Here is an 11,640-nt window from a genome sequence, read left to right as displayed (position 1 = left end):
TAAATACTATGAGAAATACTATGAGTAAAAGTAGATTTATAGCGCTTATTCGTCCTGTGTGTAATGCGCTCGGCAGAAAGTTAATAATAGTGTCCCTCACATCCACGAGCTGAGCATGTTTTGCTTGCTTGAGAGTTTCTGCATTATATGATTGGCTTTTGTTTCAGATAAAAAAATTTAAAAAAAGTAAGTGTTTGTGAAAAATACCACAGATTTATAACGAGTGGTTCCCTGCATTATTACAGCAAAGTGCGTCATTACAAGTCGCTCCAATGGAGCAGCTCATAATGTGATTAAATTACAGATGATGAACCATAGAGCAAAAACACTAGCAAAGAAATCAACAAGAACTTGTAATATGAAATAACCAAAGGATATACAGTCAAACCAGAAAGGTATTTACTAGTGGGTGCAGGAAACTATGATCGCAAAATAAAGTACTGTGACAAATTATACCCAAAACATATTCAAACAGAGTCAAAATAACCACAATTTAAAGATCCAAAGACTTAAACTACTTCAATCTGTGTGCATTGAATTTATTTAATACACGAGTTTCACAATTTGAGGTAAATTACAGAAATGAACTTTTCTCATTTATTGAGATGCACCTGTTCATTAGGGACTGTATTCTTAAGCATTATTAAAGTTATACCCATGTGTTTTATGTTCAGCAAAAACATTAATGCTCAACCCATAAAGCAATTTTAAGTGTTAATATAATCGTCATACATGTTAAAAGAAAAACTGATTAATCTATGAATCACAAGAAACTGCCTCTTTACATAAAGCCAGCCATTCTGTGTAAAGTATGACATAGTATAGTATAATATAGTATGATGTGTACAGACTTTTGATTTTTCTGATTTAAAATGGTCAGTTTAAGCTATATTACTATCACCATTTGTCTGTTCAAATAATAAAATAAAAAAAAATTATTAAATCAAAGTCAATTCAATTGTCACCAAAGGAGCTAAAATCAACTCAGGCTTATGATGCTTTTGGGAAATGCAGCCCAGGTCAAATCAGATCCGAAACTGATTATCTAATTTATATATGTTAAAAAATCAAGTTTTAATATACTTTTATTAATCAACACAGGAATCAACTGCAAAAGTGAAATATAAATGTGAAGGCATGTAGTATAAAAAGGTTAGAAGCATAACACATGGACAAGCAGAAAGGCTCCCAGACTAAGCCAAAAACTGCTAGGTGGATCAGAAGGGCATCCATCACTGTCGGATGTGGCATTAGTGGAGGGAGTGGAAGTCATCGTTATTTTTGTCGTTACTGTTGTCGTAGCTGTAGTTGTAGCTGTAGCTGTAGTCTGGCTGTTTGTTGTAGAAGTGGTAGACATGAAACTGTTGGATGTGGTGGTAACAGCAGATGTTATTGACTTTAAGCATGTGCCAACATTGCCAGCTCCATCTACAGCAACCAGTTCCATGACTTCAGAACAACAAGAGGCACTGTAGGACGCTAGAGTGACGTTTACACCTTCTCCTCCGATTACGGTTGTAGTGTTGAGGGATCCAAGGCCCTGACGCAGAACCAGGGACATGATACCTGTCCCATTTCCATCCGTGAGGTTGGCTGAGAGCTCCCAGGATGACAGGCTACAGTTACCTGAGCAGTTAGCATTTACGCTAACGATCTCACAGACTGGAGAAGTGAAGTCTGTAATCTTGGGGGGGAGGGGGAGGGGGTGATTTCAGATATTAAAATATGACAAAAATATACAGTATGTCAAAGATAACCAGGTCATATATTTGTATACTATCATTTAAAAGTCTGGGGAATATATATATATATATATATATATATATATATATATATATATATATATATATATATACTTTTTTTTTAAAGATTATTTGTTACTTTTATTCAACTGAATGTGTCTTTGCTGAATAAAAGTAATAATATATTTTTATTTATTTACATTAATCTTCTTGACCGCCAACTGTCAGGAATAAATAGTACATTTAAATAATGGATTATATATATATATATATATATATATATATATATATATATATATATATATATTCATGTCCCTGTTACACTCAATGTCACATTTTTCTGGTTCAACATTACTTAAAAATACATTTCGTTTCAAAAAAAGGTTTCATTAGTTAATATATGTTAATTACTTTAGTTAACATGAACTAAGAATGAAAAATAATTATACAGCATTTATTAATCTTAATTAATATTATTTTCAGCATTTACTATAAACAGAACGAGCATCAATGGGGATCGTGTCCAGTGTATCCATCACATTTTGCTGGATCGCGCCACTTGTGTCCGGTGTAGACCTGGCGTGTGTTTTTTAATGGGTTTTGTCAGTGCTTCATTTGTAAACTGCGAGGTCCCGGAACAAAGCGTGGTAACGGATCTGGCATGTGATATCACATTAGTGGACCAGTTTAAGTGATAAAGAGCGTGTATCAGTTGCATTTAGTCTGTAAGGTCATGAATAACATGGAAATGCCATGCAATAAAAAAACAACTATTTCCAGGACTAAAAACTTTTTGAAAAAGTTGTGGAATTTTATTTTTTTGAAATCTCTGTGTAATAGAGTTATATTTAATCAGGTCCTAAATTTCTGTGGGGGCCTATGTGTACCTATATTGCATGGGTTTAATCATTCTCGCAGCTTTCAAGTTTATAATGAGGGAAATTTATTCAATATAGCTTAGGTTTGAATAACTATTAGATTAAATCAGTCATTCGACACCAGCCTTTGAATCCATAAACTCTCTCGGAGCACGCTTCTCATCAGCGCATCTTGTTTGTACAGCGACCTGCGCTGCACGCTGAGATAAGACTCCCCAGACTCACTCGCATTTCGATCGGGACAGCTGACAGAAATGTCACTTGACTAATCGGGTAATTGGTGCATTGTCACAGAAATGTATAATTTACACACCTTTTAAGTATTTTAAGCCGTTTGGTACTCACATGCTGTATTACAGTAGCTATGTGCCCTCACATCCAAAGCTTGCGAGTATAATATACAAGTTATTTTTCATTTAAGCAACCAAATAAAAAAAAAAAATATGATGTCTGTTGGGTTTTTGACAAATACAACAGTTTCATGGCACACTCTACTAAAATACAGGGGGGAAAAAAGAAAAGGCGGAAAAATCAATAATTAAACAACACTGCATCATCAGTGTTGGTGTTGTATTAGACATGTGCATTTAACATTAGGCTACATGAAAAACAAGCTCAAATGGAGTTAACAAGGTCTTTGGCCACCGAATGAGGAGATCTGAGTTTTGTCCGCATCTGAGGAAAGTGCAGAGCATTACATGCCATCATCAACTTTTACGGGTTATATAACGTTTATTGTTGCTATATGGGCGCTTATAGGTTTTTTTTCTGTTTAATACACTTGACCAAAATCTCATGATTTAAATGATAAAGCGCTTATGCACGGGATATTTAAAACGTGCATAAGTATTTTGGCTAGATGGCAAAAAACCTACTTCTTGTCATGATCCTGGTTCCCTTTCCCCTTTTCCCCTCCCCTCTCTGATGCTTTTTCTTCTCTTCTCTTTGCACTAATCTTTCTTCTCTCGTTAATCTCCTTCAGCTGCTCCTCATTGCGCTACTCTTCGCGCTTGGCTTCCCGCACCTGTTTCCTCTTCTCCTCTGATTAACACTCCTACTTTCCCTTTCCTCCCTACCTGCCTTGCCAGATTATTCCCCTAAATACGCTTAACTGGTATGTCTTATTCCCTGTCGTTTTGTCCCAGTCTTAGTCCTGTTTGTTCGGGGTGCTGTGAGTGTGAGCCTGGAAGTTTAGCCGCTGCTCGTCTCCTGACCTGCTGATCTCTCCCTCTCTACTGTGAGGTTGCGGAGCTGTCCACCGTACTCAATCCACCGGGGCGGCCGGTGGCTTTTGCTTTCTCCTTTTGAACAAGGACGAGTTTTGGTTCCAGTTTTGCCCTTTGGGCTTTTTTTCTGTTTGCATTCCCTAATATTCTGAAGCTCCTGTGTTTGATCATTAAAGACAATATTTGCTCCGCGAATTGCTCTCTCTGGTCCTCTTTCTACACGACAGAATAATCTGGCCACTATGGACCCAGCAGGAGAGCATCCGATACAGACGGCCGTCGAGATCCAGGGAGTTATGCTGGGTAAACACGAGGAGGAATTATCGGCCGCCAGACAGGCCGTGGAGACGCTGGCGGCTCAGGTGACGGATCTGGCTAGACAACTCCACCAGTGTAGTCTCAATCCGCCAGCCCTGTCCGGATCCGTTCACTCCACGGAGCCTCGCATTAACAACCCGCCGTGCTATTCCGGTGAGCCCACCCAGTGCCGTTCATTTTTAATCCAATGCGAGGTTGTGTTTTCCCTCCAGCCGTCAACCTATTCTGGGGACAGGGCCAGGATCGCCTACGTTATCTCTCTCCTCTCCGGACGGGCTCGCCAGTGGGGAACGGCAGTCTGGGAGTCAAGGGCTGTGTGTGTCGAGCGTTTTTCCCTCTTCAAGGAGGAGATGATCCGTGTCTTCGACCGGTCTGTCTACGGGGAGGAGGCCTCCCGCCTCTTGTCTTCTCTGCGCCAGGGTAAGCGCTCAGTTACAGACTTTTCTATCGAGTTCCGCACTCTGGCAACCTCCTGTGGCTGGAATGAACCGGCGCTGCTCGCTCGTTTTCTGGAGGGGCTCCACGGGGGTATAAGGGATGAGATATTGTCCAGGGAGGTCCCTACTCGCCTGGATGCACTGATCGACTTGGCCTTACGCATCGAGAAGCGTTTTGACCAGCGCCGCCGCGCTCGGGGTCTGGAGTCCGCCCTACTGGCTCCTCCGCCCGCCGATCCCCTGGCACTTCCCTCCTCTGAACCTGAGGCCATGCAACTGGGCGGCATCCGCATTTCCGCTGCAGAGCGAGAACGAAGAGTGGTCAATCGACTCTGCATGTATTGCGCTTCACCTGCGCATTTTGTCGCCGTGTGCCCGTTAAAAGACAGAGCTCGTCAGTGAGGGGAGGGCTTCTGGCGAGCGCAACCACTCTAGTCTCTCCTCCTAACTCCTGCACCACCTTCTCGATCCATCTTCGCTGGCCTGGCTCCTCTGCCTCCTGCAGGGCTCTGATTGACTCCGGGGCCGAGGGCAATTTCGTGGATGAGTCATGGGCTCGTGCGCAAGGTATTCCCCTGATGGAGTTAGATGCACCCTCTCCCCTATTTGCTCTAGATGGAAGCTCTCTCCCGAGGGTTAACCATGAGACTCCACCCTTAACACTCACTATCTCCGGTAACCACCGTGAGACCATATCCTTTTTAACTTTTCATTCTCCTTATTTCCCAGTAGTTTTAGGGCATCCCTGGCTAGTACTTCATAATCCCCAGATTAACTGGATAAGGGGTACCATCCTCTCTTGGAATGTGTCTTGTCATGTCAACTGTTTAACCTCTGCTATTCCTCCTGTGTCCTCTGTCTCTGTGTTTCAGGAAGATCCAGGGGATTTGTCTGGGGTGCCGGAGGAGTATCACGATCTGCGGATGGTTTTCAGTCGTTCGCGGGCCGCTTCTCTCCCCCCTCACCGCCCCTATGACTGTAGCATCGACCTTCTCCCGGGCACTACGCCACCTCGTGGTAGACTGTATTCCCTGTCGAGGCTAGAACGCGAAGCTCTTGAAAAATATCTATCGGAGTCCCTGGACGCAGGTACCATAGTTCCCTCATCCTCTCCCGCGGGCGCCGGGTTCTTCTTCGTTAAGAAGAAGGATGGTTCCTTGCGCCCCTGTATAGACTATCGGGGCCTTAACGAGATAACTATTAAGAACCGTTATCCATTACCCCTCATGTCATCGGCCTTTGAGGTCTTGCAGGGCGCCAAATTCTTCACGAAGTTGGACCTTCGCAACGCCTATCACTTAATTCGCATAAAGGAGGGGGATGAATGGAAGACCGCGTTTAACACGCCCCTTGGGCACTTTGAGTATCGCGTTCTCCCGTTCGGCCTTGTAAACGCCCCCGCGGTTTTTCAGGCGTTGGTAAATGATGTTCTTAGAGACATGCTAAATATATTTGTTTTCGTCTATCTAGATGACATTCTTATCTTCTCGCCCTCCCTCCAGGTGCACGTCCAGCAGGTTCGCCGCGTTCTTCAAAGGCTTCTCGAGAATAGGCTGTTCGTCAAGGAGGAGAAATGCTGCTTTCACGCGCGCTCGGTCACCTTTTTGGGATCGGTCATTTCAGGGGAGGGCATTAGCATGGACCCCGCTAAGGTTAAGGCGGTTATTGACTGGCCAGTTCCTGATTCTCGCGTCGCCTTGCAGCGTTTCTTGGGGTTCGCCAATTTTTACCGCCGCTTCATTTGCAACTACAGTCAGGTCGCAGCGCCCCTAACCGCCCTTACCTCTGTCAAGTCCAGTTTTGAATGGACCGAGTCCGCCCAGCGCGCTTTTGACCGCCTGAAGACCCTTTTCACGTCCGCTCCCATCCTAATGACCCCTGACCCCTCCAAACAGTTCATAGTCGAGGTTGACGCGTCCGAAGCAGGCGTTGGAGCTATACTCTCCCAGCGGTCTGCCTCCGATGGTCAGATCCACCCCTGCGCTTTTTTCTCGCACCGACTAACTCCCTCCGAGCGTAATTACGACATGGGTAATCGTGAACTACTCGCTATCCGCCTCGCGCTAAGTGAATGGCGTCAGTGGCTAGAAGGTTCCTGCGTTCCTTTCTTGGTATGGACGGATCACAGGAATCTCGAATATATTCGTTCTGCGAGGAGGATGAGTGCCCGTCAGGCTCGTTGGGCATTATTTTTCACCCGTTTCGACTTTTCTATTTCCTACCGACCCGGCTCGAAGAACGTCAAGCCTGATGCTCTGTCCCGCCTCTTCGATTCCTCAGAGTGCTCCGAGTCACGCGTTCCCGTTATCCCCGAGGGGCGTGTGATTGGTGCGGCCATCTGGGGAATCGAGAGACTAGTCAAACGAGCTCTTTCTCACTCCGCCACTCCCCGTCGATGCCCCTCTAATCTTCTTTTCGTCCCTGCATCCGTCCGTCCGGCTGTCCTCCAGTGGGCTCATACGTCCAAATTAGCTGCCCATCCCGGCGTTAGGGGCACCCTGGCTTCCATAGGCCAACGGTTCTGGTGGCCCTCCCGCGAACGGGACACTCGTAGTTTTGTAGCCGCCTGCGCGGTGTGCGCACAGACGAAATCTGGTAACTCCCCTCCGGCCGGCCTTCTTAGACCCCTCCCCATTCCCTCACGCCCGTGGTCCCATATCGCCCTTGATTTCATTTCGGGTCTTCCCCCGTCGGCTGGAAATACCGTTATCCTCACTGTCATCGACCGCTTCTCTAAAGCAGCGCATTTTATTCCTCTACCCAAACTCCCCTCCGCCAAGGAGACCGCCCAGACTGTCGTTGAGAATGTTTTTAAGCTACATGGTCTACCTTCTGATGTCGTCTCTGATAGAGGTCCACAATTCGCTTCGCAGTTCTGGAAGGAGTTCTGCCGTTTAATCGGTGCATCCGCTAGCCTCTCGTCCGGTTTCCATCCTCAGACTAATGGTCAGGCCGAACGAGCCAATCAGACCATCGGCCGCATATTACGTAGTCTTGCGTTTCGCAACCCAGCATCATGGTCTGAACAGCTCCCTTGGGCTGAATATGCTCATAATTCGCTCCCGTCCTCGGCCACTGGGCTATCCCCTTTTCAAGCTAGTCTCGGTTATCAGCCACCCCTGTTCTCGTGCAAGGACTCGGAGTCCAACGTCCCGTCGGCTCAGGCGTTCGTTCAGCGCTGTAAGCGTACCTGGAGGAGGGTCAGATCCGCTCTTTGCCGTTTTAGAGACCGGACCCTACGTATCGCTAATCGCCGCCGAGTCAAGAGCCCTAGATATATTTGCGGTCAAAGGGTTTGGCTGTCTACTCTTAACCTGCCCCTCCAGTCGATCTCACGCAAATTGACCCCTCGTTTCGTTGGGCCGTTTCGAGTTTCTAAGATTATTAGTCCTGTCGCGGTCCGCCTCCAACTCCCTCCCAATCTCCGTCGTGTCCATCCTGTTTTTCATGTGTCTTGCATTAAACCGGTTATCCGCGCCCCACCCCGGTCTTCCACCCCCCCCGTTCAGGTTGAGGGATCCCCTGTCTACAGGGTTCGTAGATTATTGGACGTCCGCCGCCGGGGGCGGGGTCGACAGTACCTAGTGGACTGGGAGGGTTATGGTCCCGAGGAGAGAAGTTGGATCCCCTCCCGGGACGTTCTGGACCGTTCGCTTATTGATGATTTCCTCCGCTCCCGCCAGGCTTCCCCCTTGGGAGCGCCAGGAGGCGCTCGTTGAGGCGGGGGCACTGTCATGATCCTGGTTCCCTTTCCCCTTTTCCCCTCCCCTCTCTGATGCTTTTTCTTCTCTTCTCTTTGCACTAATCTTTCTTCTCTCGTTAATCTCCTTCAGCTGCTCCTCATTGCGCTACTCTTCGCGCTTGGCTTCCCGCACCTGTTTCCTCTTCTCCTCTGATTAACACTCCTACTTTCCCTTTCCTCCCTACCTGCCTTGCCAGATTATTCCCCTAAATACGCTTAACTGGTATGTCTTATTCCCTGTCGTTTTGTCCCAGTCTTAGTCCTGTTTGTTCGGGGTGCTGTGAGTGTGAGCCTGGAAGTTTAGCCGCTGCTCGTCTCCTGACCTGCTGATCTCTCCCTCTCTACTGTGAGGTTGCGGAGCTGTCCACCGTACTCAATCCGCCGGGGCGGCCGGTGGCTTTTGCTTTCTCCTTTTGAACAAGGACGAGTTTTGGTTCCAGTTTTGCCCTTTGGGCTTTTTTTCTGTTTGCATTCCCTAATATTCTGAAGCTCCTGTGTTTGATCATTAAAGACAATATTTGCTCCGCGAATTGCTCTCTCTGGTCCTCTTTCTACACGACAGAATAATCTGGCCACTATGGACCCAGCAGGAGAGCATCCGATACAGACGGCCGTCGAGATCCAGGGAGTTATGCTGGGTAAACACGAGGAGGAATTATCGGCCGCCAGACAGGCCGTGGAGACGCTGGCGGCTCAGGTGACGGATCTGGCTAGACAACTCCACCAGTGTAGTCTCAATCCGCCAGCCCTGTCCGGATCCGTTCACTCCACGGAGCCTCGCATTAACAACCCGCCGTGCTATTCCGGTGAGCCCACCCAGTGCCGTTCATTTTTAATCCAATGCGAGGTTGTGTTTTCCCTCCAGCCGTCAACCTATTCTGGGGACAGGGCCAGGATCGCCTACGTTATCTCTCTCCTCTCCGGACGGGCTCGCCAGTGGGGAACGGCAGTCTGGGAGTCAAGGGCTGTGTGTGTTGAGCGTTTTTCCCTCTTCAAGGAGGAGATGATCCGTGTCTTCAACCGGTCTGTCTACGGGGAGGAGGCCTCCCGCCTCTTGTCTTCTCTGCGCCAGGGTAAGCGCTCAGTTACAGACTTTTCTATCGAGTTCCGCACTCTGGCAACCTCCTGTGGCTGGAATGAACCGGCGCTGCTCGCTCGTTTTCTGGAGGGGCTCCACGGGGGTATAAGGGATGAGATATTGTCCAGGGAGGTCCCTACTCGCCTGGATGCACTGATCGACTTGGCCTTATGCATCGAGAAGCGTTTTGACCAGCGCCGCCGCGCTCGGGGTCTGGAGTCCGCCCTACTGGCTCCTCCGCCCGCCGATCCCCTGGCACTTCCCTCCTCTGAACCTGAGGCCATGCAACTGGGCGGCATCCGCATTTCCGCTGCAGAGCGAGAACGAAGAGTGGTCAATCGACTCTGCATGTATTGCGCTTCACCTGCGCATTTTGTCGCCGTGTGCCCGTTAAAAGACAGAGCTCGTCAGTGAGGGGAGGGCTTCTGGCGAGCGCAACCACTCTAGTCTCTCCTCCTAACTCCTGCACCACCTTCTCGATCCATCTTCGCTGGCCTGGCTCCTCTGCCTCCTGCAGGGCTCTGATTGACTCCGGGGCCGAGGGCAATTTCGTGGATGAGTCATGGGCTCGTGCGCAAGGTATTCCCCTGATGGAGTTAGATGCACCCTCTCCCCTATTTGCTCTAGATGGAAGCTCTCTCCCGAGGGTTAACCATGAGACTCCACCCTTAACACTCACTATCTCCGGTAACCACCGTGAGACCATATCTTTTTTAACTTTTCATTCTCCTTATTTCCCAGTAGTTTTAGGGCATCCCTGGCTAGTACTTCATAATCCCCAGATTAACTGGATAAGGGGTACCATCCTCTCTTGGAATGTGTCTTGTCATGTCAACTGTTTAACCTCTGCTATTCCTCCTGTGTCCTCTGTCTCTGTGTTTCAGGAAGATCCAGGGGATTTGTCTGGGGTGCCGGAGGAGTATCACGATCTGCGGATGGTTTTCAGTCGTTCGCGGGCCGCTTCTCTCCCCCCTCACCGCCCCTATGACTGTAGCATCGACCTTCTCCCGGGCACTACGCCACCTCGTGGTAGACTGTATTCCCTGTCGAGGCTAGAACGCGAAGCTCTTGAAAAATATCTATCGGAGTCCCTGGACGCAGGTACCATAGTTCCCTCATCCTCTCCCGCGGGCGCCGGGTTCTTCTTCGTTAAGAAGAAGGATGGTTCCTTGCGCCCCTGTATAGACTATCGGGGCCTTAACGAGATAACTATTAAGAACCGTTATCCATTACCCCTCATGTCATCGGCCTTTGAGGTCTTGCAGGGCGCCAAATTCTTCACGAAGTTGGACCTTCGCAACGCCTATCACTTAATTCGCATAAAGGAGGGGGATGAATGGAAGACCGCGTTTAACACGCCCCTTGGGCACTTTGAGTATCGCGTTCTCCCGTTCGGCCTTGTAAACGCCCCCGCGGTTTTTCAGGCGTTGGTAAATGATGTTCTTAGAGACATGCTAAATATATTTGTTTTCGTCTATCTAGATGACATTCTTATCTTCTCGCCCTCCCTCCAGGTGCACGTCCAGCAGGTTCGCCGCGTTCTTCAAAGGCTTCTCGAGAATAGGCTGTTCGTCAAGGAGGAGAAATGCTGCTTTCACGCGCGCTCGGTCACCTTTTTGGGATCGGTCATTTCAGGGGAGGGCATTAGCATGGACCCCGCTAAGGTTAAGGCGGTTATTGACTGGCCAGTTCCTGATTCTCGCGTCGCCTTGCAGCGTTTCTTGGGGTTCGCCAATTTTTACCGCCGCTTCATTTGCAACTACAGTCAGGTCGCAGCGCCCCTAACCGCCCTTACCTCTGTCAAGTCCAGTTTTGAATGGACCGAGTCCGCCCAGCGCGCTTTTGACCGCCTGAAGACCCTTTTCACGTCCGCTCCCATCCTAATGACCCCTGACCCCTCCAAACAGTTCATAGTCGAGGTTGACGCGTCCGAAGCAGGCGTTGGAGCTATACTCTCCCAGCGGTCTGCCTCCGATGGTCAGATCCACCCCTGCGCTTTTTTCTCGCACCGACTAACTCCCTCCGAGCGTAATTACGACATGGGTAATCGTGAACTACTCGCTATCCGCCTCGCGCTAAGTGAATGGCGTCAGTGGCTAGAAGGTTCCTGCGTTCCTTTCTTGGTATGGACGGATCACAGGAATCTCGAATATATTCGTTCTGCGAGGAGGATGAGTGCCCGTCAGGCTCGTTGGGCATTATTTTTCACCTGTTTCGAC

The 11,640-nt window shown here is 48.5% G+C and overlaps 2 protein-coding genes across 2 annotated transcripts in view; one reads left to right on the top strand and one right to left on the bottom strand.

Moving 5' to 3' along the window:
* The window catches only part of LOC113066531 (gastrula zinc finger protein XlCGF57.1-like), a 1,043,158-nt gene that overhangs the window by 138,529 nt on the left and 892,989 nt on the right, over nucleotides 1–11,640 (top strand). The window lies entirely within an intron of this gene.
* LOC113065872 (von Willebrand factor A domain-containing protein 7-like) overlaps nucleotides 548–11,640 on the bottom strand; it is a 38,690-nt gene continuing 27,597 nt past the window's right edge. The window contains exon 16 of the mRNA XM_026237427.1: nucleotides 548–1,684. Coding sequence (XP_026093212.1) covers nucleotides 1,154–1,684 — 531 coding nt within the window. The 3' untranslated portion in view covers nucleotides 548–1,153. The remainder of the gene's footprint in view (nucleotides 1,685–11,640) is intronic.

Source organism: Carassius auratus, chromosome 4 (genome assembly GCF_003368295.1).
Source record: "Carassius auratus strain Wakin chromosome 4, ASM336829v1, whole genome shotgun sequence".
Classification (NCBI taxonomy): domain Eukaryota; kingdom Metazoa; phylum Chordata; class Actinopteri; order Cypriniformes; family Cyprinidae; genus Carassius; species Carassius auratus.
Note: the sequence above shows the minus strand (reverse complement) of the source record. Positions and strands in the feature narration are given on the sequence as shown.